General features: G+C 51.4%; 1 protein-coding gene across 3 annotated transcripts in view; it reads right to left on the bottom strand.

Annotated features, from left to right (window-relative positions):
• Positions 1-1,259: 1,259 nt before the first annotated feature.
• Positions 1,260-27,979, bottom strand: part of PBX1 (PBX homeobox 1) — a 134,053-nt gene continuing 107,333 nt past the window's right edge. For 2 of the 3 annotated variants that reach the window (XM_068416964.1, XM_068416965.1), the window contains 6 exons: positions 26,409-26,599; positions 25,350-25,485; positions 21,566-21,725; positions 13,647-13,759; positions 12,089-12,178; positions 1,260-5,078 (listed from right to left, as the gene is read on the bottom strand). In XM_068416964.1, coding sequence (XP_068273065.1) covers positions 4,986-5,078; positions 12,089-12,178; positions 13,647-13,759; positions 21,566-21,725; positions 25,350-25,485; positions 26,409-26,599 — 783 coding nt within the window. In that variant the 3' untranslated portion in view covers positions 1,260-4,985. The remainder of the gene's footprint in view (positions 5,079-12,088; positions 12,179-13,646; positions 13,760-21,565; positions 21,726-25,349; positions 25,486-26,408; positions 26,600-27,979) is intronic. The other variant, XM_068416966.1, reaches the window with a different exon arrangement.

The raw sequence follows: 27,979 nt of genomic DNA, 5'->3' as shown, positions 1-27,979 counted from the left end.
TTTGGAGCCAGAACGAGCATTTATTACAATGAAACAGCCGGGAGCAAGATGATATTTAGACTGGCATTAGGAGAGCACTGCTGGAGGGAGATCCCTCCTGGGGCGGCGCGGCGGCCGGGGGCTCCTCGGCCCTGCTGCCGGAGAGCGATACAGTTAATTCGCAGCCGGAGCTGGAGGCTGGCCCGCGCTGATACCGCCGTGTTATTTAGAAGAGAAAGGTCAGGCTGGAGATTGAATAATCATTGACAAGAAATCCATGGGGGAGCGCAGGCGGCAGCTCCGGGCGAGCTCCAGCATCCTTGTGCCGCCTCCCTGGGGCTCCCGGGGGGCTCCTTTCCCTGCGCTTTGGTCCCCATGGGGTGTTGGAGGGGTTTGTGGCAGGGATCCTGCCTGCCCTGCTCCAGCTCAGGAGCCAGGCAATCACAGCCACCCTCTCCAGACACCCCCTTTTCCATCCAATACCTCTGTCTCCAAAGACATGGCAGAGCTGTCCTGGTTTTCACCCCATGCACAGACTCTTTTTTTTAAATTGCAGCTTATTTTTAAATTGAAAATTAATTTTTCCTCAGTAACATTTTCAGAATTTCTATTTTTTTTTTTAACTAAAACCCCCAGGAAAACAGAAGACATCACCAACCCTTCCCCTGCTCCCCAGACCTGCCCCACCCCCAGGTGCGATAAACAAAAATACCCATTCTAGCTTTTTTGGAAAGTGCAATAAAAAGCCCAAAAAAGCAGCGAATGGGCAGTGAAAATGAAAGCTTGAAAATGCTTTTTTTTTGCGTGGACAAGCCCCTGTGTTCAGGAGCACCTGCCTCCCCCTGCCCAGAGGGAAACTGAGGCACGGGGGAAGGCAGGATGCTGCACTGCAGCCCCCGGCTCCCACGCTCCCCTCACCGGGAGCAGGACCCAGCATCGCCTTTGCTCACCCCCTGCTGCACCCCAAACCCTTCCTGCCCCCCCAGGGTGTCTCACTCTCTTATTTTTCCTCCCAAAAAATACGCCAGGTTTGGTTAAAGTTTTTTTGTTTGTTTTTTTTTTTTTTTTGCAACAAAAGAAACTATTTATTTGGAATATGCATTACCAGTACAAATCAGGAAACTGTAAAACCTACACCTTGTTAGTATCGTCATAGAACATAAAAGTCTCAATTGGGATCAGAAAGACAGAGGCCTTTTTTTTTTTTTTCTTTACAGAAGCAGAAAAGCTTAAAGTTTCAAAACCAGGTCGGAACAAAGAGTCTTTTTTTTTTTTAAGGGTTTTTCTTTTTTTTTTTTTTTTTAATATTTGGAATCCATTAGGAAGAGGAAAAAAAAAAGATTGGGGGGGGATAGAAAAGAAAAAGCAACTCAGACCAATGGGATCATCTTTACAAGGGTAGAAAGGGCTTTGCAAGAACAAAAAAAAGCAAACCGACAAAACCAACCCCCCCGGCAATGTCTGATTTACATTGTCTTAATAATAATAATAATAATTATAATAAAGGTGTACGAAAACAAAAGGACTCCAGGAAACCTCAGGATTAAAAATAACACCCCAAACCCTAAACCATTCAGTGATGTGAAAAGATCAGGTTGTTTTTTTGGGGGGGGAGCAGGAAAACTGTTTTAAGAGAAAATTAAAGCGATGCCAACCGGCATCTTCCTCAGCGCTTCACCTTGACCCCCCACCCTGCAGCCACAGAGATCTCAGGATATATTCAGGGTATATTCGGGATATACTCCCCGTCACCCCTCGGTATCTCCCAAAAACCCATCGGGATTACGTCCCTCTCCGGGACATGATCCCCCTGCTCAGCCCCAGAGCAGCCATCCAAGGAGCTTCTGGGGTTGGGTGTCAAACCAGGTGGGGACCATCTCCCCAGAAGATAACCCCCCCCGCCAAAAACCCACCGCTGTCACTTTTCACATCACTCGGGTCACAGCTCAAAGGCGCAGGGGGAGCGGCGTGGCCGTCACCTCGGACGGGTCACAACGAACTCAGCATCGTCCCCAAAGCCCCCCCTCCCATCCCAAATAATGCCAAAAGAAAAAAAACTTAAAATAAAAGGTAATTTCTGGGTCTCAACGTTAAGAAACATAAAGTGTTAGACTGTACCTATTAATGCTCACTATTCCAACCATTTTTTTTTCCTTTTTAAAGTTTTACAAAATGAATTACCGTCACTTTTTAAACATTGTGTAAGAAGAAATGAGTGTGCACAACTCTACACTTTTTCTAGCATTCTTGAACTAATTCACAAATGCAAGAAAATGGGAAAAAAAAAATAAAACCCAAACCATGGGAAAAACAAACAAACAACAAAAAAAAAGGCAGATGAATGTAGGTAGTTTGATGTTATAAACTATACAGGAATGAAGCGCTTGTTGCCACAGAAAGAACAGGGACGGGACCTTCCCCCTGTTCAATTTTGCGTGCTAAGAGGGTCATTTTTTATTCTTTTATTATAAACACTATTAAATTCTGACTGCGTTTTTGGTTTTTTTTTTCTCCTTTATCTGAATATACAAGAACATTCATTATCAAATGTTCGTTATCATCAATACTACAAAGAACGAGACACAAATCGCAAGAAACAATGGAAAATGTTAATAAAGCTGAAAGAATCGTCGAGGTTTTTTTGTGTTTTTTTATGTCGTTTTTATTTTTTTTGAGTTTCTGCAGGTTTTTTTTGTTTGTTTTTTTTTTGTTTGTTTTTTTGTTTTGTTTTTTTTTTTTTGTATCGAAGTCAGGTTTTTCTGGGCAGAAAAAAATAATAATAATTAAAAAAAAAAAGAAGATTAAAAACCCACAACACTCGGGGTTGGGATGGGGGGGGAAGGGGAGGAGAAACAAAACCTAAACATAAAAAAAAGCCAAAGAAAAAGGCAAGCGAGCAGGGGGTGCGGGCAGGAGGGGCAGCGGGGGGGGGGGCAGCCCCGCACGGTGAGCGGTGAGCAGGTGGTTTCGGCTCCTTCCCGGGAGGTTTCCAAGAGGTACCGTGGCATTCCCGCAGGCACGGCACTGCTGCTCCGGAGGACGGCCCTGACCCAGTCCTGCGTCCCTGAAATGCTTTGCTGGATCGGTTTCACGTAAAATAAGCTGGAAATGGTTAAAAGGCTGCACTGGGGGAGGCCATGGGAGGAGGTGGAGGAGAGCGGGAAGGTGCAGGGCTGGGGAAGACGGGCAGCACCTCCGAACCGGCCTCGCAGGGAACCACCTTCTCGTTGCTCTTGTATTCCCAGCCGGGAGCAGCCCGAGACCTCCAGTGCCACATCACGGTCCCCGTCCCCCGGCACGGATGCGAAAGGAGGAGCAGAAAGCGTCTCACCGCTGGAGACCTACGAACTAAGCAAGGAGCAGCTTGTGCTGTTTCTTGTCCACCTTTCACATCCTGCTCTGGTCCCACCAGCTCAAACAGAAAATCCACTGAACTGGGATTTTTGGTGTTTGGGGGAAGGTCACGAATTTCAGAGCTGGTGTTTTGGAGCCTTCAGGGCTGGTTCCCCAGGGAAAGGCAGGCTTCACCTCCACTTCAGGCAAGTCATGCCGCTGGCCCCATGCTGCAAGGTGACAGCGTGTCGGAGCCATGGACGTGTCCTTTTTCCAGCAAAACGGTGGAAATTTTCCTGTCAGAGCTTTGATTTTAAACGGTTCCTGCTTAATGCCGCTCTGCGCTGGCAGGTCCCATCTCGAGATGGCTGGCACTAGCGCGGGCAGGGTGGGCACGGACGTGCAAGAGCGTGAGATGTAGCCAAGAGGTATTAGGGTCCATCACAAGGTGCCAGACATGCTGCACCCACGCTGGTCCCCCGACTCGCAGAGCCTTCCCCCTCCAGCAAACCTGCTGCATAAACCGTTACCAAAAGCACCCGGCGCACTCACCCCACCGCCTCCAGCCCCTAGGATCCCGCTGCCCGTCCCTCGCTGCCTGCCTGGCAGGGCTTTGGGAGTGCAGTGGGTGCTACCAACCTCCGTGGGTCCTGCCTGCACTGGGGAACTCACCTCCTCCTCTTCCACAGCGCAGCACGCTCCCAAAAACACAAGCCAACATCCCGTGACACTCTCCTCGCCAGAAAAAACTCCACCACTGGCCTCCCCGGGTGCTGTGAGAAAACTGCCAGGGTCCCATCAACCCTCTACGCCTGATCCTGTACAACACCGCGGAGGTGCTCAGCACCTTCGTTATCAGCGATGGCCATCTCGCGCCCACCTCTGCCTCCTTTCCTTCCCTCCTCTCCTCCCCTTCAACAGCGGGCAGGGAGGATGGCGGGGTTTCACAGCTCATCCAGCTTTGGGATGTGCAGCGGAGCAGGGCAGGGACTGGGAAGAGTCATGGGTTTCCCAGGGCTGGGAATGGGCCAGTACCTTTTGGAAGCCAAGGAGAGAACGCCAGCTCCTTCCAGCCGCCCCGTCACCGGCGGTGCCTGAGGGACAGCTCACCGCGGCAGGGCTGGGCGCAGGGAGGCGATGGCTGGCTGCGGCCAGGGCTGGCGGAGACGAGGCGGCAGCGGGGCTGCGGTGGCGTTTCCCTACGGAGAGGTAGCGTGAGAGACGGGGGCGAGGGGGACTGCCTGCGAGTCAAGGAGCGAGACGCCACTGAGGTACGCTTGTGGCTCCTCAGGAAGGCGCCCAGCGCGAGGCCGTACGCTGCTTTGGGGTTGGTTTGTGTGGCGGCAGTTGATTTTTGCTTTTCCTCCTTAAAATCCTTCTACCTGTTGATATAATCCTTCGGTGGGAAGGGGTGAGGGGAAGGGAGTGGTGTTGTGGCGGTGGCAGGGAGGGGGAGAGCGGCTTCTACCCAGAAAAGAAAGGGAAGAGAGTATAAAGAAGTGTCCAGATTGGCTGAAAAAAGCATCCCGACGAAGAGAAGAGAAGAGAAGGAGTCTTCTTGTGTGTGCTGATTGGGTTCACCTCCAGTCTGCCTGCTGCGGTGTCAGGAGAGGCCCCCTCCCCTCCCGCCCCCGCCGGGGCCGGCTCAGCCAGGGATGCAATTTGCTGGGAGATCAGTTGGAGGTATCAGAGTGAACGCTGCCAGGGCCTTCTGTGGGGGAGGTCACCGACGACGGGGTAGTAGCGTCTTGCCAACCTCCATTAGCCTGTGGGAAGGGAGGCACGGAGACGTCAGTGACCCAACGGCACGCCTGGCCCTACCGGAGCCACCCATCCACCCCAGACCCCCCTGCTTCTCCCTTGGCAGGGGCCGATGTAGGAGGTAAAGATGTCCCCTCCAGCTTCCCCATCCCACCGCAGACCACGGGGCTCCATCAGTGGGATGAGGCCAGAAACAATTCTGCTGAAAACAGGGGTTCTGATAAACTGCAAGTGCTTATGGAAATTCTGTCCCTTAAAAAATATATATTTCCACAGAAACCCTGAGCGCTGGTTGTTTGGGGTTTTTTTCACCCCAAAATAGGTCCCTTCCCCAAATGGAAGGAGGAAAACAGCAAACACCTCACTCCAGAGACCCCATCCTGGGACGTTATCTGCACCCAGGTGCTATGAACACGCAGAGCAAGCAATGGGTCCCCAGGGACCGCTGAGCCACGCCGTGTCCCCCAGCACAGCTCCATGTCCCCCCTCGCTGCCCCTCCGGGCACCCCTCCTGCTGCGCGGTCCCTGCGCGGGGGGAAGCCACCAGCACCAAGCTTTGTTGCGGGGAGGACATGCTGCCCAAACACCTCTCCTGCCACCATGAAGGCTGTGTTCAGGGATTTGGGCCACCTCTCTGCTCCCAGCGCCAGAGCCTTCCCCTCCTCGCTTTGCAGTAAAACCACCAACAAATTTCTGCCGCTGGTCCTCCTCGCTCCCCATCACCCCTCCTCGAGGGACCCCAAGCCACAGCGCAATGGAGGGGCCACCACCATATCCCATCCGAGGGTTTGTACAGCAGAGCATGGTGGCCAACTTGTTTCTTCTCCTAAAAACAGAGGCAGAGCCAAACCCTCCAGCCTCTCAAGAGCAGAGCTACCGGAGAGCCCTGGCTGCCGCAGGCAGGAGCCGGCAGCACACAGAAGCTGCTCCTCTGCGGCTGCCATCCCCTTTGGAGAGGAGCAGATGTCGCACCCACCCTCCTCTGCTGGCTCTGACATTGATTCAGTACTCGGCTAATTAATCCTTCCAGCTCCTGCCCAAGCTCGAGTTGGCAGCAGCCGCCGTCCCGCTTCAGACGTGCCCAAGCTGCTTCGCCCTCCCAGGCTGCCCGTCCCGCTGCCTCCAGCGCGGGGTGTCCACCACCGGCCCCGACAGCCCCCGCACGCCCCCGCAGTGGGGTAAGGGCAGGAAAAGCCTCATGGTGCCGAGCAGCCACCTGGGCCTTGCCAGCAGGTTGTCCATGCTGCTGACCAGCTCCTGCCTGCCCGAGAGGCAGCCAAGACGGGAGCAAGGAGCAGACCAGGGGTGGGTCGTGGGAACCCATGTGTTGAGGGGTGAAACCACCTCGCAGCGTGCACAAAGCAGGAACGACAGAGGCGTGCGCACACACAACGGGCTTGTGCGTTCTTACGTGCACGCGGGCAAACGTGCTCCCTTGCAAAGGGGTCCAGGTGACAGCAAGGCAGACAGGAACCACTGCCCAAGCTTCCCAGAGGTTAGCAAACCCTGCCCCATCTCACCTTGGGGCAAGCGTGAAACCGGACTATGCACAAACACGAACGGCCTTGCATGTCCCCCCACCCACAGTGACCCCACCAGCTTCCACCCGCAGCCGGCCCCACCGTCCCTGCGCTCCCCGAGATGCAATACCCACCCTCACGCGTCTCGGACCGCTGCAAGAGGCAGCAATTACCGTAGATTATCAGCCCGACAATGACAGGCCACGTAAAGAGAGACACAGAGCCAAGTCCGCCGCCCCGAGACTGGCATATTCAAGTACACTTAGGACATTAATAGCAATTTACGTGCCATCAGTGAGAGAGAACCACAATAGCTCTGCTGGCAGCCTCTTATTACCAAGCCTGTTATTTGTTGGAGTTACAAGCTATAATCACAACAGAAACTTTCAAAACCCTTATCTTCCGTGACGCACCAAATCTATTTCAGAGCCGTAATTGCCGTGTCACCGGAGAGTTTGCTGCTTAATGCACTCAGATGCCATTTAGTGTTTGCAGGGTCATTACGGCGAGCAGGAGGGGGGAGAGCGGAGCAGGGCTCCGTCCCTATTGTGCTCAACTATTTTTAGCGAGGCTTTTGCATGCCAGCCGGGGTTGGAAGGAGCGAGAGGGAGAGCGTCTTGCAGGCAGTGACTGCGGTGCCTCCATGTTTGGCACCCCGTCCCCTCAAAATGCCAGGGACCCCCATGGTATTCCAGATGGGGAATCAGCCTTCTTGTGTTGCAGGCGTTTGTGCTGTTGATGACCACCTCGGTCACATCCAGTGGGAAGCCCAGAGAACACTGGGGAGAGGCTGACCCAGATTGGGGCACCCTCCACAGACCCCACACCCTCCTGCTCCCCCAGCCTGGGAAGGCCCCAAGTTATGGGTCAAGTGATGGAAAGGAGGCCCCGAGGTTGGCCGTGACTTTATCATCTTGATGCCATCCTTTGGTATGGACACAGCCCTCCATGAGGAGGAGGCCAGACCCTTCCCCAGGCACAGGGCACATAGGCACCATCCACCCTCATCCCTCCTTTCCTGGACCTCACCCCGTTGCTGCATGGACCAAGACATGTGCAGGATGCATCCAATTCCACCCAGCCAGCCCTGCCTCTTTCTGAAGCAAGGAGATCCCTTGGGATCTGACTGTAGTAAATCCCTTGGGACCTCCCTCAAAGACAAGGCAGTCTTCTGAGGAGGCTGCTGCTCCTCGCAGACCTTCTGAGGAGCCCCTGTACACAGCTGTGACTTCTTCAGGCAGGGCAAAAGCCAAAGACAGAGCAATGGTCTCCAGGACATCTCTTCATATGTCACCTTCTGGTGCAAAGCACAGGCAAGGCCTTGGTGACTGTCCAAGTGGTGGAGCCCCAGTGATGGATTGCTGAAGTTTTGGTGCCCGTTTCCACAGGTCTCACAGCACTTTTGTCACCTCCAGCAAGTCTGGTTGGCTCTCTGCCTGGGCCTCCTACGTGGGGCTGGGGGATGACATTCTGCCAATTTTTGAAGGCACTTTCTGCTTCACAAGGAGGCTGTCTCAACGTCCCATCTTCTGTGACCAAATCCTTGTCCCACCATCGATGGGGGCTTGGAACTAGATGATCTTTAAGGTCCCTTCCAAACCAAACCATTCTATGATTCTATGATTCTATGATCAGGTTAGCCTTCAAAACACCAGATGTCAGCAAGTCTGACAGACGGGGAGTAGCCTCAAAGAGGTTTCAGACCTCTGAGCTTTCAACAGCTTGTATCGGGGTCTCCTTATGCTACGCACTGAAGCTCTTACTACACACCAGAGAATCCAGCCTTGTCTGGCCGTCGCTTTCCAAGGGTCACAGCGGCAGTCTTGAGGACACACACCAAGGCATCCCTGATGGGTGGAGCTTGGGCACTGAAGCCCTGCCAGAACAACTTCCATATCCCAGCTCGTGATCGTGATCATGATCATGAACCCGATCATGACAGGGAACTGTAGCTTGCTGAGGAACAGAGCAACAACTTTCTTTTCAAGGCTCAAATTCCTAGAGAAAAGGGTCTCAGCACAAGCAAGGAGGTCTCATCTCCTACAGGTACCAGCGCCCAGTGATCCTCACCAACAAGAGTGGATGCCAAACTCTACGGCACACCCTGTCACTGACCACCACCAGCACAGTCACGCACACTGCTCTGTAAATAGGCACAGTGCTGCACAACAGCGGTTTTACATCAAAAACCTTGCACTGTGATGAACTTTAGAAGTAGCCCCTCATTTGAGACTTTTAAATGATCTATAAATTAAATTAAATAAAGTCCAAAAAGAAACTTCCGAACAGGTTTTTCTTTAAGATGATTACAGCACATTTATTCATTAGCAGATGGGGGAACTAAAACACTTTGTGGATTTCTGGCCACAGGGCAGCAGCAAGAAGGGCGATGCTCTGGGTTGGGACCCCCAGAGGATTATGGCAATAAAGATCCAACTTCTACTGGAACCACCAGAACCTGAAAATCTAAATGCTTTGACACCCCTAGCCTTGGGGACCTCCGGCTGGGTACACAGATGGAGCCCCTCCAACAAGCACAGTCCCGAGGGAGCAGACCCTTAACAGTGCAAAACCTCTCGACCTCAAAGCTTGCAAAGAGGGCTGGATCACACCCCAACCACCCCCTCCTTTCAGGTGGGAGGGTCCCTCCCTCCCCTCAGTGCTACCCAAGGCCAGGTATCCTCAAGACAGCTCCTGCCCCTACCACCCCTCCATCACCAAAAGCATCCCCATCCCTTGCAGGGACTGGTGCTGCCTGACTCTGTCTCCACCTGCGGAGGAGAAGGCAGCTGCTCTCGCTCTGCCTCAGCCATCACTGCGGGTCACGGAGACCGCGATGGCTGGGACATCGCCCGTTATCCTGCTAATGACGCAGAACCGACTGCAGCCCTCGTCGCCCCGCGGAGCGGTCTGTCAGCCGTCGAGCAGCAGAGCCACGGAGAGAGCGGGGCTTCGGGTGGATTCCTGTGCTCAGCTGTCAGGACTTACATGCATTTAAAAATTCATCCTCCATCAAGAAAGGCAAACCCCGAGCGTTGTCTCCCCTGCCAAGGTTTGCAGCGGTGGAGCTGGGCAACCTGCCGCCGACTTCCCAGCCCTGACGGGCTCCGGGGATGACTTAACCTCAGCCCCGTGCAGACATCTTTGTGACAGGGCTCTTGACTAGGATTCGGCTCATCTCCTTCAGCAGCTCACGGGGATGCTCGGGTGACGCGGGGACGGCAGCTTTCTGTGTCACTAGCAGCTTTCCTCCGCATCCCGCTGCCCTTCCTTGGCATTAACGGGTTCAGGGGAGAGGCAGGGAAGCCCTCCCTGCTACGAGACAGCTACCCTGCCTACACTGAGCAGCTCCCCAGGACCTTGCTCAGGACCAACGCTTCCCACAGAGCAGCCACACCTCAGGGTGGACAAACCGGAGTCCATCAAGGGATCTAGCTGGACATTAAGTGACAATAAAAGCTACAGGCAGGAGCGTGCTGCTTGGGATACAGGGGGAAGCAAAACATTTGGGGACACAGAGACAACCCAGAAGATGCTTCCTGAACTATCTGCTCAGCTCTGGACTCCCTGCCTTGCTCCCCATGCCTACCAGGAGCTTTCTGGGGAAACAAGGGGTCACCCCCAAACGCAGGAGGTCCCTTTGCCCACTTGCCACCCTGTCCCTCACTGAACAACATCCAGTTTGGGCCAATCTGGGCTCCTGCCCTCCTTGAAAACCAGCCTGAGGAGCCATCAACTGCCACCATCCCAGGTCGCTGTTTAGGAAGCACAGATGGGACCGCTGAGCCCCCGCCACTCTCAGCTCACCAATTCCCAGTGCTGCTTATGGTAATACTGGTTCTCCCATTACCACAGCCACAAACACCAGCCCAGCCTTCCTCGTCCTATTCAGCTTTTGAGTTTCCACTACCTCTTTCTTCTCCTCTCCCTCATCGCTCCCTCCCTGCCTCAGAATCCCCAGCAGAAACCCTCCCCCCCAAATTTTGGCTTAACCCAGCCCCACTGTTATTTTCCAAGACAACTGCAACCACAATCAGCTCAGCCTCTTTCCTGGGGGGTATTTTAATTTATACAAAAGTATCATGTCTTATCATGATCAGCCTGCGATTCATTTACTCTCTAAGTATTAAAAAGCCAGAAAGGGAATAAATTCAGCGCACGGAGAAATTAATGCGGAACGATAGGCTCTTTCATGTGGCATTTCCAAGTGCCGTTTTTGCAACGGGCTTATGTAATGAGACATAATTATCTGCACATGTTCAATTACATTACTTCACAAATCCTCCCTGCCTCTGCCTCCTGACGTCAAGCCGCCCGCTAAGCCCCGGCGCCCGCAGGAGAGGGGAGCGCAGCCCCCCGTCCCGCCGCACCCCTCTCCCCACGCCGGCGGTGGCCGCTCACACACCCATGGCCCGAACACGGTCACACGCAAGGTGACAAACAGCACAAGCCCTGGTCAGGAAGGTTATGGGACGGGATGGTGCACCATGCCGGGGTGCTCGGCCATAGGACTACTGTCCCACCTGGAGGACCACCACCTCCCTGCCCAGCCCAAGACCACCCCACCTCAACCTTCAGCCTCCTCGATGGGGACCACGGCAGCCAGCCACGTCCAGGGCCAGCCGCCCCCTCCTCCGTGCCACCCCGGACACCACCGCCACCACCCACTCGGCGCTCACAGCCTCCTTTTCCAGGCTGCCCTCTTCTCCCAGCTTGCTGTCACCACCGCTGAGATGGCGGACGATTGATCTGAGAAATGAAGTTGGATTGCTGTCCCGAATCTACACTGGGTTCTCCTTGTGTGTGTCTGATCGATTTCCCCCTGTGCGACACAGCTTGTCGCTACGAATTTTCATGCTAGTCAGAACCCGCCAGCGCACCCAAGAACAAGGAGAAGATGCTCCGGAGACCGCCCTCCCCCTCGCACCCTCCCCCAGCGCAGTTGGGCGAGGTTTTCTTGGGTTGACATTGGTTGGCTTTGTTTTGTTTGGGTTTTTTTTTCTCCTTTTATTTGCAATCGTTATTGCCGTCAACCCCATCGCCACCGTGCTTTGGGATGCCAGCCAGGGATGGGTTATTTTTAGCTTGTCGCTCTGGGATGGTGCCATTGGCCAACGTGTGGAGCCATCTCTGGACCGGGGCGTTTGCAGTGACATTCCCCACCGCGGTTACGCGAGGTGTCACCTGTTTAGCAGCTCCTCTCGGCCGAGCGCGCGTGGCCGCAGGTGCCGGGCGAACGCTGATCGGCTCTGACAGTCCTAGACGCCAGCTGCCTGCACAAAGCCTGCCCGGTCACCACTTTTTTTTGTGGGCAAAGCTCTGCCGTTGGCGTGACCGATACAGAAGCAATAAACTAGGTGACCGTAAAAGCAAAGACAAGTCCTACTAAGTGGCATTCTGAGCCCTATGGCTTTGAAATAATTGGTAGTGAGAGAACAAAAATGGAGAAAAAAAAAATAAAACAAGAACCCGAGCCTATTTTTTTTTTTTCTTACACTGATGCCCTGCGGACTATACATCTGACTTGCTGCGAGTCCGTCACTGTATCCTCCTGTCTGGCTGATAACATGGCGAAGGGTATCCACCTAAACAGACCAACGACAACAAAGACACAAATTAGAGTGAATGAAAGGTTAGTGGGCAAAGCCGCTTCGGTTCATCTTTGGCAAGATAAAAACAAACACACAGTGATGACAATAATAATAACAAAAATAAAGGTATATATTTAAAGAGGGGTAAAAGAGAACCGCAGTTGGTCTTGCAGCGAGCGCTGAGCCAGAGGACCGCTCCTGCCTCCCTCACCACCCCGCCTGCCCCGTCACGCTCTCCTTGGTCCCAAGTCTTTCGACACAAGAGAGAGGAAAGGGAGGACAGCATGGCAAGCGTGGGGTGGGACCTCCTGGAGCACATCGCTGTGGCCAGCTCCACCACCGCACTCGAGGACCCACATCCCTACCCCCTTCCACCCTTCGGCCCCAAGCGCTGGGAAGCTCACGGCAGTGGAAGGAGATCCTCGGAGGTGACTGAGCGCCTTCATTTCGAAGGGCCCAGAAAGGGAATATACCTACCACGGCAAAGGCACTGGCAGCTCTCCTCTGGACACCCTGTTCCTCTCCCTCCACTCCCCCAGCCCAGCCCCAGCAGTGGCATGCGTGGCGAGCACGTCTCGTCGCCCACGGGCACGCTTGCTCTGCGTCCAGCACTGCGAGGGGAGCAACCTCGGCTTTAGAGAGCTCTCCTTGCCCAGTGCAGTAGCGTCAGAGTGCCTGTCATCTCTCAACACAGTACAGAGCCTTAAATGCCAGAGAGCAGACTCATGGCACATCTGGACATCGGATGGGAGGTGGGCAATCTGAGTGAGTTCCTGGCTATTTAAAATTCTTTGTTTTTGCCCAAAGCGTGGGTTGATGTTTCAGTAACACTGTTCAAAGTTCCCTCACTCTGTCTTGCTGGTGTGTACATGGGTGGTGTGAGTGCCTGTGCTTCAGGGAGGTGGGGAGATGGTGAGGGGTGGCTTTTAATTAAAAAAAAAATAAAAATCTAGCTGTGTATTTGAGCATTTCTCGCCTTTCAGCAGACACCTGGTTCGGCATCAGAGTAAGTGGAAGCCTTGTAAAACGAGACACCAGTCCAAACATCTGGCCCCTTCCCTTGGAAGAATAAAGCAAGCAGACTCTAAACCTCAGCTGCTTTTGTTTGAGTTCGTGCCTGTTCTCCTAAACCTCCTCTCCTCCTAGTACGACTATCAAGCCAGAGCCAAATGCATTCACAAAGTGTGGGCAAGTCTCCTCAAGACCATGGTTGTTGGTTTTGTTGGGTGTTTGGTTTTGGTTTCTTTTGGATTGATTTTTTTGGTGATTGTTACTGTTGCTTTTTTTTTGGTTGGTTGGTTGGTTGTTTTTTTCAGTTTGGTTCGCCTTTTTTAAGTGTTGGTTGGTTGGTTTGTGCTGGTTGAGATTTGTTCATTTCGGAGGGGAGGGAGAAGTGCCAATACAATCAAAGGCTCCTCCAACACTAATGCATTCACTGGCAGTACATCGGATGGGTCCCTACCTGTGACTGCACGTTGGCTCCAACCTGGGCCCCTTGGTAAGAATCCCCATTGAGAGACTGCACGCTCATGAACAAATCTCCAGAGTTTGACATGTTAAAAGAACTGGAAGAACCTGGAAAGGAAAGAGTGAGGCACCTGAATCACAGAAAGGAAAAAGATCCACCCCATGACTCTCAGCCAAGAGGAAGGAACAACATGCAAAGCAACCACAAAAACAAAACACACAGTCAGGTTAGTAGTATGAAGAACAGAGCAAGCGAAAAAAAAAAAGGATGCACTCTTGAGGTTATTCAAAGCCACATGTTGTTACAGCTCAATGTCAAGAACATTCTTCAACAGCTCCTCAGCTGGAGGAAGGATTCTTCATGCTTTTGACCGAGACAAACAAAAGCCAGCCTGGAGGACTCAGAGAGCCCTTTCCCTTCATTTCAGGGCATCAAAATCCTTCAGGCAGCTTTGAAAATCTCGGTTGTTGGAGATGTTCCCCCAGCAGACTGCACTGGAGAACAGAATTATCCAAACAAGCCTTGCTGTCAAGAGCAGAAGCCTTGGCCCATGCCACTGCTGTTTCTGAGAAGCTCAGATCAGGGTGGGTAAGTCTGCACCGGGCAGCTCTCTGCAGGGTGAGCACATCCGGACACCACCCAGTTCCACAGCTGGAGCTCCTGCTGAGCCACCGGGAGCTCTGCGAGGGAGCGCTGCGTGGGGTTTGCCTTTAGGACATCAGGAACCCATCACTGGTGGGAACTTCAGCGCACCAGGAGCAAAGGCTCGCAAAAATGTGAAGGCGCCTGTGCTAGACTCCCAGTATCCATCACGTTGGCAAGTGTCTTTCATTGTGATGGGCCATGAGAGAATGCAAGGGTGTCACAGCCCTCCTGGGCCAGTTGCCCCAGAAGAACGAGCTCTGTAAGCGAATTCCCCACCGCATGCACCAGTCGCCAACGTTACGCTAAAAAATGATAACGGTGAAGACAACTGGGTGGGATCAGGAAAAAAAAACCCCAATAAATGAAAAGAAAAAGAAAATAGTCCCGCCTTTGCAGAAACAAGGCTTTCTGCTTCCAGCTTCAAGGTATCTGAGCACCTCCTCAACTACTGAACGGGAGAAACAAACCCATCATGTAACTGGAAGGCGGGGGAGGAGGGAAGGGAGTTAAAAATAAATAAAAAGGTTTTATGGGATTATTTCAGAACTTATCGTGCAGATCAGCGCGTTAAGTGTGAGACAGCTCAACGTGCAAGGTTTGGTTATATACATGACGTTAGCCTTGGAAAGGAGAGACTTCAGGGGCCCAGGTCAGCTACGCTGTCAGCTCCAACCCCAAATACAATCTCATCATCTCCACTTCCAACTTGGAAGACTGGCAACCACAGTCCTGGTGGAGTTGCCCAACTCATGGCTCATGCGTATGCTCTGAGAAACGCCTGGCAATCCCCCTCCCTTTGCTGGAGAGGGAAGAAGCACTCTGGACAGACCTCAGCTCTGCCCTGGAGGTGGACCAAGAAGGATCCTCTGAAGGAAGCCACCTCCAAGAAAGATCAAGGAACAGGTGGGAGGTCTATGCTGGAGAATTCATGTTCACTAAACTCTCTGCAGCTCGCTGCTGCAACTGGCTCTTTTGTCAGGTGCCGGCAATTCTCAGAATTGAAGGAAAGCAGAAACATCACTGCTAGATACAACGCCCAAGACAGTCAAGACATTCATCTTGAGCGCAGTGAGTCTTGGATCAGGACCCTCCCACCGGTGCCTGAAAAGAGCAGAGCCAGGAATAGCTCATTGTCTGTGCTCACTGTCAACCCTGCCCAACCCGTTCCAGAGAGCACTCCCACAGCGCTGCGTAAAATAACCGGGACTAGTCAGAAGGCAGCTGTAACCATCACCTCCGCTGCTCAGCTGGCAAAGGGCTCCTGTCACTTCCCAGCCTCTCAGGTGCCTCGCTATTTTAAAGGCAAAAAAATGAGGGAAACGAGCTGGCAGACAGAGGACAGCCCACCCTGACACTGCTTAGCTTCAAGCGTGACGATGGGCACTTTTCACACACACAAAGATGCTTCCTACAGGGTTTTCTGAATGATCGCTTTGACCACCGGCATAGAAGGACAGGGCAGTAACGTGGCTTCGTACTCCCGCAGTGGCTGAGAACCAAAGGACTTTGCAGCTACCGCTCACAAGAGGTGGCAAATATTCCCCTGTTCTTTGAAGGTGAGCAGAAACCTTTGAGATCACACACAGAATCAGTGGCAGAGCTGGGAAAAGGCCTCAGGAACCCCTGAGCACCTGACAGGACACCACTGCCGCTCTGCCCCCAGCAGAGCAACATTTCATCCCGCCTTCCCCTACCAAAAGAAAATTATAACAACAGTAACAAATAAAAATGTCATAAACTTAATGGATATTTTATTGAAACTTAACAAACCTGGCTGTAAAACTGAGACTGTGAGGGAGGAAATAAAAATAAACAAACCACCACAAACTCTACTTCTGAAGAGCGCCTATGTCTTGGAAATCGTGAGGAGCGTTGGAGATGTCACTTACAAGATATACACTGCTATTGGCACAGGGTATTTCTACAATATATGTGCATATCTAAACGGTAAATACGTCTTGCCGCCGTTGTGGATGCAAAGATAAATATGCGCATAGCAATGGCCCCACACGTATAGATGCATTTGTATCAGGCGTAATTGCAGAGAGCCCTTTGCGCTGCCGCTCTGCTGCTCCAGCGCTCTGCTGCCTACGTACTAGCCAGGTATGAAAATGAGGATGGCTCAAAGTCTCAGAGACACGGCTAAGAGGGGCTGATGCACTGGGGTGAGAGAGGGGGCAGGAATGTGAAGAGCCCTGAAAATTAAGACTGGTATCGTCCATGGAGAGAAGATCCAGGAATACAAGTCAAATCCTTTCACTAGAGGAGGCTCCATCATAAATCTCATCTGTCTCTCTGAAAGGCTCCATTGCGAATGCACCAAAGGTCTCCAGTGGTCATAATTTGATCTGAGGCTCCTCAAGAACTGAGAGGTAACAACAGTCTTTGAGCTTGTGAATCCAGGAGGGAAGGGCTCTTATCTTGGCATGGAAGTCCCTTGATGTTATTGTGTGTAGACAAAAAACACCACCAGAAAAAACAACACTTTTCATGACTTGTAGCAGAGTGAAACAGTGGATCATCTTCAGCATCCAGACATCTTATCAAACTCAAGACCTACCAACACTATTTCTTTGTGTTGAGTTTCTATCAGGGCAACAGCAGCTTCAGAAAGAGCAGTGGAAAAGTTTAAACAAGCTATGGTACTCAGATCTTGCCGCTGGGTGAAAGTCTACATCAAAAAAATGCCTGCAAAGAGATCTCTTCCACCCCTAACATTCCTGATGTGCAAAACCCACTTCAAGTTTGCCTCCAACTCAAAAATCCTCACAAGTTTGACTGCTGGTATTTCTTGCGTCACCTCTCCAGCTCTTCAGAGTTTTCTTCTCCAGCTTCTCTAATAACTTCTCTAATGTTTTGACAGCCTCCACTTCCACCTCAAGTTTTCCAGGACTTCTAACAAGTCCCTTCCTCTGAAGTATCCGACAATTCAAATGGCATCAAGAATAATCAAACACACTAATGGTGTTCATTGGATCAAGCCATCCTCATCTGCTGCCTCATATCACCTATCACCAATAAGACAGATACCCAGCACACTCAACCGCTTTGGTCATGTATATAAGACTCCCAGTTGAGGTCAATGGCAATGACATATTGAGAGCACAGAATTTACCTCACACCCCCCCCAGTAACTTTTCCTTGTGTTTCTGCCATGATCAAAGATGAGGAAAGAACTTGATGGACCATTTAGCTCCTCAGCTGGACAAAGCCACCAAGTTTGATAGCAGGTCTAAAAGCCTGTGATGATCCAGCAGGACATTTGTTCTTTTTCACTTGCCAACCAACACTCAAGACAGTGAGACCATGATCAGAACAGCCTCTCTGCTGAAGCAGGATCCTCCCCAGTGCTGGACAAGCACTTGTCCCTTCACTCTGGACAAGTGATTGCCACAACTGGAGGAAGGCAGAGAAGAGAAGATACAGCAATCAGGCCTGTGCCTGACCAACTACATTTCCGGACAGCACAACCCCCTCCATCAGTAGCTTAGCAAGATGATTTTTACAAAACAAAAGGATGAGCAGGAAAAAAACTGCTCAGGACAATTCTGGCTGCTCTGCATGGAAGATTTCACTGGATGTCATCACCTGTGTGTGGCCCTTGAGGACTCTGGTTGGCAAAAGGGTCTGTCCACATAAAATAGCTTTCATTTGCCATGTGGTTTTTGTGCTGAGACTGTCCAGACAATCAAAGTGAGGATGGGGAGTTGTTAGCCCAAATGAGCCAGACATCTCAGCTTATTTGAACATCTGGCTGATAAAGCCCAACTGCGCGTATTCAGGATGAAAAGGTGTTTGACATTCAGGCCTGGGTGACTGAGGATGGGGGACCCTGCTTTGAACGTGCCAGATGGCTAGACAGATGCAATCCTTGCCCTTGTCAATGTGTGGCCAATCTCTTTGACTGACTGTAGCCATTCACCGATCTCTGGTAACATAGGCATCAATGCGGAGAACAGATGGGCCTGCATAGCCACAGCAGAAATGAATTTAGCTCCTGTCCCAGGTCCCGTTGCATCCAGTTCCACCTCCTCTTCCAACATCATGGCCCTCCAGGGACTACATTGCTGGTTGCTTCTTTCTCATGACCTGTCCTCTGCCTACTCTCTTTCTTTTCACAAGCCCTACAATGTATTTAAACTAGAAGGTCCTAAAAATTCCCTGCAAATCCAGCCTTTGTTCAGGCTCTGTCCTCACCAAAGTCTCAGCCGATGATCTGAAAACAGAAAAAAGTCCATGGTATAAAAGGAGAGAGGCATCACCCATCTTAGTCCTTCACCTCTTCATCCACTCTGACGTTCCTCCCAGGGCAATTCAGCACATCTGGATGGCTCACGGCCCTTGACACCATCCTCCAAATCCTTCACAGACAGGTATTTCAGACCTAGTGTGTGCAGGTGTGCTTCTTGCTGCTAGCACCTCCAGGACAACCTGAACAGTGGAGGCCACACTTCAGATGTCCTCAGGACGTGCCTTTGCCCCATAATGTGACAATGCAGGGATGCTTGACTGAGCTGTTTCACTCACATGGCTCAGCTGGGGAGATCTCAACCTGGGATGCCACTGTTGGAGATAAAATCCTGAGGCCCTTCCAGTTGTCTTCTCAGAAGAGGACTACAAGGACACCTAAGCCCACTACCTCGGCAAGCTGGCCCAGAGACTATTGCGGTGCTGACAACGGGGCTTCCCTGCCGCTCTGCCACTGCTGCAGCGTATAGGGAGGGTGGTGGGGATCTGGGTCAGGTTAGAAACACTTTGCTTTTAGCAGAAGGATCTCCATGGCCTGCGAGCTCCCCTCGCACTGACGTGCTGCTTTAGCACCGCTGCCACATTAGGCACATGAAAAGAGGTCGACGTTTCTGGAGTGCAGACAAGTGAGTCGGAAAGAGGACCCAGGAGCTCAGGTCTTACACGTTAATAACAAGACTGTTTGTCCTTCCTTGAAAGCGTAGTGTTGTCCAGGGATTATCTTAGCTGTTTACTGCAGGGTACCCGCCAATTTATCTTGGAAACAGCCGTGTTACTGCCTGTGGGGAAGGCGAAGCAGCAGCCTCGCACCAGAGCACTATTTAACTGGGCAGGCACTGGGGAAATGCCTGTTCCACTACATGTGGGCCAGATCCAAACCCATTTAAGCAATTTGAAGCTCTTCCCTTGCTATTCCAGACCTTTGGATCTGACTCCAGTTGAAGAAAGAGGGAAAGAAGGAAAGCTGTGTCTCTTTGGTCCAAGCTGACGTGGACTGCAGGACAGCATCACAGGCAGGAGGCATCTCCCTCAACACAGGCAATTCTGCTCTCTATCCTCCAGCCTTTTCTACACGGGGGTTTTAATGTCAAGAGACTCCACCTGACCAGGTATTCTGAGTGAGCTGTTTGGAAAGGATGACATTTTTAAAACTGTCAGATACATCTTCAGCAGTTAAAACAACGGAAGGAAAAGGGAAAAAAAAGCAAAAAAAACCCCCCAAAAATAAAAGAATCAAACAAAATTCCTGCAAACATCTGTCCCTGCAGAATTCTGCTGCATCCACCTAAGGCCCCTGAGCACCCCAGGCGAGCCAGAGCAGGTGGCACAGCTCGCTCACAGGCAGCCCTGGGCATGGAGGAGGTGGGAGAGATGCCTCCCAGCAGTATCCCTGACCTGCAACATCTCTGCTCTAGGCAGCTCTGGGGGGCAGACCCCTAGCAAGTAACATGTCCCCTGGAAACTAAGGGGTCATGTGCAGGGACTTCTCTCTGCTGCCCAACTGAGTAAGCCTTCTGCCACTTGCTTCTGTGCAAGCCACCCACGAGTGCCTGCAAGGTGTGGACGGGCTCCCCAGCACAGAGCGATCACCGCTTACCACGCCAGCTCATGGCTAATGGACTGCCTTTGCCTTCCCGCTGTGGGGCTGGTTTGGGAGATCAGCCACAGACCCATGCCACTGATTTCTCCCCTTGTTTGACCCCTGGCTCTTCACTTTCCACTCAAATCCTCCAGATCTGGGGGTGCTTCTGGGGTGCGATTCCTCTGATACCTGTCACAGGCAGGGTTGTGCTCACTACAGAAGCATGTCCTGATAGCAACCAGCATTTGCATGGTGTACCACTGGTGGTCTACTTAACATCCAGCTTCTCCTGCTGCCCACCATCCTCTTTGCTCCCCCACCATTTCCTTCCTCTTAGCAGCCTACCTGATAACAGCAAGCATCACACCCCGGTGAAAGGGTACCATGAGCAGACATCGAGCTCAAAGGCACAAGAGTGGCACATTCCCACTCTCCCTCCCACCCCTAAAAAGAAAGCAGGCACACAGATATTTGCATGGCTAACGAAGTACATGGCACCCATGAAGTTCATTTTTTTTCCCCTCCTTTTAAACAAATCCCAATTTTCCATCGCTCTTGGGAGCGGAGCACAACCAGCCGACCGCGGCCCGGGATCATTTTTGGGTCGGCCGTCCTCGTGGCAGGTACCACGCATGAACTAAGCGCCGTTCTCTAGCAGAGGAGTTGAGATCTGGGCAAAGTGCTCTGTGCCTTTGACCCTCAAAACAAACACATGGAAACCACAGCAAATGGGCAGGGAAGGGGGAAAGGGAAAGGAACGACCCATGGACTTCCCTGGATCACGCTGACACAAAGGGAAAATTAAATTCACACAGGGCACACTCTTGCAGGTGATCCAGACACTGTCATGTAAGCAATCAAAGGTAACCACAACAGAAAGAAAATCAAAGGACAAAAATCAACCCAAAACAACCCCCACAATGGCATGAGGTAGGGCAGCCCACAAATGCGTTATCCATTAGGGTCACTCGTGCTTCAGCCCCAGCGAAACAGAACCGTTATGCAAGGACTTATTTTTCTTTTTTTTTTCTCCCCCCGAAGTGCAAGCAATCCCAGCAATCTTGTTTTCAGATAATTTTTCTGGTTTTGTGTTTACCATCCATGCACATAACCCCCAACGTGGCACCGTCAGGCACAAGGTCTGACCACATCGCTTTTCCAAGGAAAAACAGAACAGGGAAGGGAAGAGAAAAAAAAAGAGACAAGAAGGGGGGCAGGGGGAAACAGGAATATAAAGTACCTCCCACAAAGCAATCCCCAAAAACAAACCCATCTATTTTTTTGTTTTTAAAGACCACAAAAATGAGCCAACCAAAACCAGAAAATAAACCCAGAAATAACCAAAAAGAGAAAACAAGAGAGAGACTAGAGGGAAGGGGGGAAATGAACAAAAAACCAAACACTAATGACCCAAAATAAAAAAAAAATAAAAACTAACCAGCTGAATTGGGAGTTGAGGGTGAGTTAGCCTGGCTTCCATGGGCTGACACATTGGTAGCCGTGACAGCCGTTTTGGCAGCATAAATATTGGCTTCCTCTTGAAATTTACCTATGTTCTTCTTGTACCGGATTCTCTTATTTCCAAACCAGTTTGATACCTAGAGCGAGTGTGAGAGAAGACAAAGACATTAACGTTTCAGCTCTGGCAAACGCGGCTGGGTGAGGAAGGCGGATTAGGTCAGGTTAAGCAGTGCATATTCTTTTCTTCCCCCCCATTTTCCTAGACGTGGAAGAAAGCACGTGCCACACCAAGCCCAGGAAAGGTGGTGGGACCCCCTTGGGAGGGCTGGGTTTGTGTGGATGCTTCTGCTTCCTCCACAGATGGGACATCCACTAAGGGGATGCTCCACAGGAACGGCCAGACCCACCCAAATACCAGATGGGTTTAAAAAAACCTGAGAAAGTCAAATGACTGAAATTGCACAATCTGAAAATGATTATGTGTCATTTTGGAGCTTTTTATTTGTCTCCTCCTCAGTGTCCCTTTGACAGGGACAGATGCTCTGATTCCCAGATGCCCCTTCTACTCCCTTTCAGGGAAAACACTCAACAAATTTACTCGGGCCTGGCTGACAAACACAATTGCCTTGCAATTGCTGAAGCTCTGCTTTTGATCCACCTGAGCGAAATCAGTGCAAAAGGCCAGCAGTGGATGCTCTTCATCCAGCTGAACTTGGCTTTGTATGGTTTAGCATGAGCCACTACACAAACCCGGAGTTTCAGGCAAAGGCTGGAAAGGCAGCACGGGGCTTGGCCTAACACCTAACTTTGGTCCCAGGGAACAAGCGTGTCCTTTGGAAAGGGGCAGGAGATGTTTCCACTGTGTTTGCCCAGAGACCACTACTGGTCTGTTGTGTCTAAGTGCCTAGAAGTGTGCTGAATGAGGCTAGTGGATTTATTTAAAAAAAAAAAAAAAAAAAAAAAAAAAAAAGCAGCAGGCTGAACTTCAGAAATTATGAGGGTGGCTGAAAATGATGGGCCAGATCTGAAGGCAGAATGAAGCGGTGCATCTCTGCTCATGCCAGTCCTGGTGAAAGCTGATTCCCTGTGCCTGCAGTAGCACAATGCATGAACCTCAGAAAGCCCCAAGGAGAGGTCCGAGCAGGTGAGCCTCACAGACTATCAGGGTGATATCCTGGGATCAGTAGTATGAATGCCTGAAAGAAATGTTGCTGGGACAACCTGCAAGGTATCTGGATAAATACTCCAAAGTTTGAATGTCAGAGGTTCAGCACAGCGATAGGAAACTCTGAAGTCTGTGAAATCAGGCTATGATATCCAGCCAGAGCTGCTTCTCCAGGGCAAATGTCAGGGTACCACCAGGAATGCAGTGTTCACAAAATCCTGCTCAGTACCCTGCTGATGATAAACTTCTTCACCATGCTGCAGCGAACAATTTCAGAAAAGATGTAGGAAATACTCAGCCTAGAGTTTGGGAAGCAGCTCTCAGCTGCTTTTGTGACAACACTGAACACAGAGGATCAGTGGAATGTCTTCCTATGTGCAGGTCTCTAAGCAGAAGACAACCTCCAGCCGCTGCTGACCTTGTTTGAGAAAGCTCATCAGGATGAAGAGGATGGACAAATGCCAGAGGATGCTGCAACTCTCCCAGAAGAGCTCCAGCACTCCTAGGATTGCTTGGAGCTGCCATCTTGAGCTAGCAGATCAACCTCTTTGCTGGGACTCCAAGGACATTCTCCCTCTGCTCCGTGGTGAGCAAGTACATCAGTGCTCCCCCTTCCAAATGGACTGTCCACGCACCAAGACACAGAAGACAATACTGGATGTTCATCCTGGGAAGCTGATCATTCTTTCCTCATCTTAGGGAAATTGTTTTGGCTTGGGTGTTGATAACTGAAACCCATGTGCTTTTATTCCTACAACGCTATCTGCAGTCCTCCTAGAGCATTCAGCAGCTTCTACACAGAAGTGGCTTCATCCACCAATTCACCTGCTACTGAACTGCACGTTTCCAATCCTACGCTGCTGCAGAGCAGAAAAAGAAAATAAAATATAAGCTGTGGAGACTCCCAGGAGGGAACAGGTAGTAACTCAGATCTGCACCCAGCCCAGATCTGGGAGTGAATATTTCAACGGCACCAGCAGCAGGTGCTGTTTGCGAGGAGCTCCATTCCACTTCTTGGTCCAGCTTTCTCATTAATGACAATGTGCTCTTTCGTGATCTTCCCGCTCGGCTATCTTTCTACAACAGCTCTTCTGGCTTCAAATGCTGGAGCTGGTGGGTGAACTCTGAGGGCTACAGGGAAGGAAGTTGGGATAAACGGCCACCACAATCCATCTTCAACTTAAAACTTGCGAAGCAAAGAACCTGCCTACCCCAGTCAGCCTTTGAGTCCAGATGAACTCTGCTCATGACTTGCACAGATGCACGCTGTCCCATGTTCCCACTTAGCCTCAACAAAAACAGACACTTTGATGTGTGTTTGTTTCTACCTTCTTTGGACAAAGAAGGGAGGGAGATCCTGGAGACAGGCACAATGCAGCCTTGATACAGCACAGTCTAAGTGCAGCATTTCTCCTGGGCATTTTCTCTTGCGAGGGAGAAGTTGTAAGTGTGAACAGATGAATTAGAAGTGAGAAGGGAAGCATGAGGACAGCTGTAGTTTTACTTAAGCCAGTACGTGCTGTCTCTCCTAGGTAACTCTGGGCAGAATCAACATTTGGGTCTTCTGACCCAGGGGATGCAATTGGAGTCGATCAGCAGGCATTCAACACGGTGACGACACCTACCCTTGGATGCTGTTGCTCCTGCTGAAGGCAGATATGCTCTCACAAGGACACCAGATGCTACTGCTGTCTTCAGTTTACTCAAGTGACGAACACGTGCCTGGGGCTGGGAAGTGGCCCAAGACGGGGAACGCAAAGGGAGCGCTAAGCTCACACGAGGACAAGACTACCAGAGGCCTTATAGACTGGTTTTCAATTACGCAGCTTGCTCCAAAAAGGGAGGAAATAAAGAAGGGCAGGCCTGAGCAATGTACAGTTGAACACTTCAATGACTGACTGCACTCCTCACAAATCCCAGCAGCTCCCAGGTCAAAGCTACAGACTCCAGGAACTACGTCGCTGCCTTGAATGTACGGAAATAATTCAGTTTGTCTTTATTGACCACCTTTCTTTGAGGGATAAGCAAGTCAGGGAGATGTCATGTTCCACAGCACAAGAGTAATGACAGAGAGAAACAACCCTGAGAAAGTCCTCCCTCCTTGTGCACAAACTATAACCATTAGCCTGTCTGAACCAAACCCTTCTCACCAGGACCTTGTCCATTCCACCTTATCGAGCAAAATCTGCACAACTCTTCCTATTGCCTTCAAATACCTTGGACTTTCAGCTCCAATGAGCTCTTCTTGCAAGCCAGCTCAGCACTAATTCCCTGAGGAGAAGACTTTGCCTCTGTGGGTCACACCACATCATTTCTGTGCTGTTAACACCTTGGCTGCACACACAGCCATTGTTCCATGAAGTCTTCATCCCTTCTAAATCCTCTCCCAAACTCTCCTTTTCCATCCATGGCTTCAATCTGCAAGTCTGCCGCCTGCTCTCCCATCCACTTACACTAACTTGCACTGAACTCATTTAGTAATTAAGTGCTCAACACTGGGACATGGCTGACTTGACTGAGGTCCGGAGTGCCCTTCACCACGCTAAGGTTTCCCGTTAGCAGTAGCTGTCTTTGCTGTAGTTCTGGGCTCTCTCACCTGTGAGACTGTGATGCCGCATTTCTTGGCTAGCTCTTCTTTGGCTTCCTCACTGGGGTAAGGGTTGCTGAGATGGGAATAGAAATACTCATTCAGGATTTCCGTAGCCTGCTTGTTGAAGTTTCGTCTCTTCCGCCTTAGCATGAAGAAAGAGGGAAAAACAGAAGGAAAAGGAAAGGGCATCAGTACCGGGGTCCAGGAATGTAATTTTAGATTCTCTGACTTTCCCCACTGCCCTCCCTCCTCCCGCTGCTCCTGGGAGCATAGAGTGCAAGAGTCATAGCCAGGAAGTTTCTCATCTGCACCTGGCTAGCGACTCCTCTCTCAGCATCTTCCAAAGCAAGTTGTCTCCTCAAATTATCACTGTATCCTCCAGCTCACAGGCAAGTCTTAAAACTGGCACCCAGCTCCTCTATGTGGGATGGTGACTCCCAACACCTGGCTGCCCTGGCCAAAGACATCACTGCTGCTCTGCAAAGCTCTGTGCTGAGAAAGCAGCGATGGATACGTCCTTGAAGTTTGTTCCATTTACAGCTCAGCACTACCTGTCTGCTACCTCCTCTCTCGTACCCCCAGTGCAGCTGCCTCTCCTCCCCATCGCAAGCCAAAGCCCAAGCCACAGCATGCACATAACCAGCTTGGGGAGTGAAATAATTCTACAGCAAACTGAAAATCTGGGACAATGGAAACAAAAGGAAAAGAATAGGAACCTAGAGGGGACGGGACAGGACAGGCTGGAGGATTAGCTTTCGTCCCCAACTGAAGAGCACGTTTTCACCACAGAGGTTTGCTGGAATATGCCACAGAATTTCCTTCTGCGGGAGCAAAACCAGCATGTGCAATTCTCAAGGTACAGCTGAGACAGAGGCTGGATGTCTTGAATTATTATCCCCTCCCTTGCTGAGCCACTGACAACTAAAGGGAAGGAAGACAAACAGCCCCTGCAGCTCAAGACCTTCAGATGGACCTGGATTCACTCCAGAACCTCAGAACACCTCTCCTAGGCCTGAGCAATACTGCACGGTGGGTTAGGAGAAAGGTTTGGGGGTATGAACTCACCGTGCGTCCAGAAATCGGGAGCGCAAGATCATGACGGCTTCACATGTGCTTTGCTTCAACTGCATCTGGATGGAGCTGAACTTGCGGTGGATGATGCTCACCATCCGCTCTATCTCCTTCGGCGAGATAGGTCGGGTCCGGCTCTGCTCACGTAGCAGGTTCATCACGTGGGTGGTGAATTCGTTGCATGCCTGGGATGGCAAGAAAAGCAAAAGAAACCCCAGGATCGGAAGGTCATTCGATGGCGTCAAGGACAGTACAGAGGCAACGCTGCTAAGGAAGGAGATGCAAGTGGAGGCCTCAATGGCTGGGGCTTTCTAGGGCAGATACAGAACAGGAGTGTGCTGGGTCTTGGGGGAGAGAGAAATTTCCCTTGTCTGCAAAGCAAAGGGCATGAGATACTTCCCAACAAATATGTTGAGAAAGGCAGGAGCCAATTTTCTTTGCTCTCAGGGATCATGGATGGAGCTGGGGCAGGTGAAGCCCTAGGACTCAAGTAAAGCATGAAGAAGTCCCAGCCGCCTTTTCTGGATGGGACTGAAGGAGCTATAGATGCATCTGAGGAGGACCATGAACCTTTTGACCTGCTGTCCCTCCTCCCATTGCCCCAGCTGGACCCCAGCACCATGTGTCCTACAGAGCCCCTTGTTCTTCACAGGAGCAGCTCCCAGAGAGACCCGGCCCTGCTCTGCGCTCTTAGGACATTAGAGAAGAAATAAATAATAATAATTAAAGCCTGAGTGAGGCAGGAGCCCTGACAAGTAAGGGCAAGCAGGTAATAAGCCCAATTAGTTTGCTGCTGGCACAGCAGTGTCCGGCTGCCCCTGCTGTCCCCATGCTGCACTGTGAGGACAGGGCAGAGAGAGGAGTCGGGGGGAGAAGGGAGGGATTTTGAAGCCAGACGAAGGCCACTTCATTGCTCTCTCCTCCATCCTCATGAGCACCTCACGGGCATAACAGGAGCCTCCAACTCCCAGAACCAGTCTGGGATCCAAGCCCCGAAAACCAGGTTGAGAGCAGCACTTGGACACTGATGGCTCAAGAAGCCTGAGGTGCTCCTGGGACACAGGCAGCTGCTCTGGGGAGAGCATCCCCATTTGCCACACCATGATGGGGAAAAAGGAGCTATCAGGGGAAAGAAACACTGATTTTGTGGACTGGCAACATGGGCCTGACTTACTACCTTTGCACAGCCATTTGCAAAGCAACTCTGTGGCAAAACCAACCCCGTCAGTGGGTTGTGAGAAGGAAAGATGTCGTGGCCCAGTTCACCCCACAGGGCTGGGATAAAGGTTTCTCTCACCTGGGTGTCCCTTTGTGGAGCAAAAATGATGCAGAAACAAAATCAGAAAAGCAAACAAACAAAATCCCCGCCCAAGGGGAGGAAGGAGCAGATAGTCCTTCCCTGAAGCCTGTCCCTGGCTGTGCCCTTGGAGAAGGGTCCTTGCTGGCTCTGCCCTTCACGGTCTCTCCTTGGGCTTGGGTGACAGAGGACGTGGGGTCTCTCTCCCCCTCTTCAGCCTGGGGGCTGAAAGATGAGCCCTGACGTGCTCTCCACTCCTACCCACGTG

The sequence above is a fragment of the Nyctibius grandis genome, chromosome 21, assembly GCF_013368605.1.
Source record: "Nyctibius grandis isolate bNycGra1 chromosome 21, bNycGra1.pri, whole genome shotgun sequence".
Lineage (NCBI taxonomy): Eukaryota > Metazoa > Chordata > Aves > Nyctibiiformes > Nyctibiidae > Nyctibius > Nyctibius grandis.
Note: the sequence above shows the minus strand (reverse complement) of the source record. Positions and strands in the feature narration are given on the sequence as shown.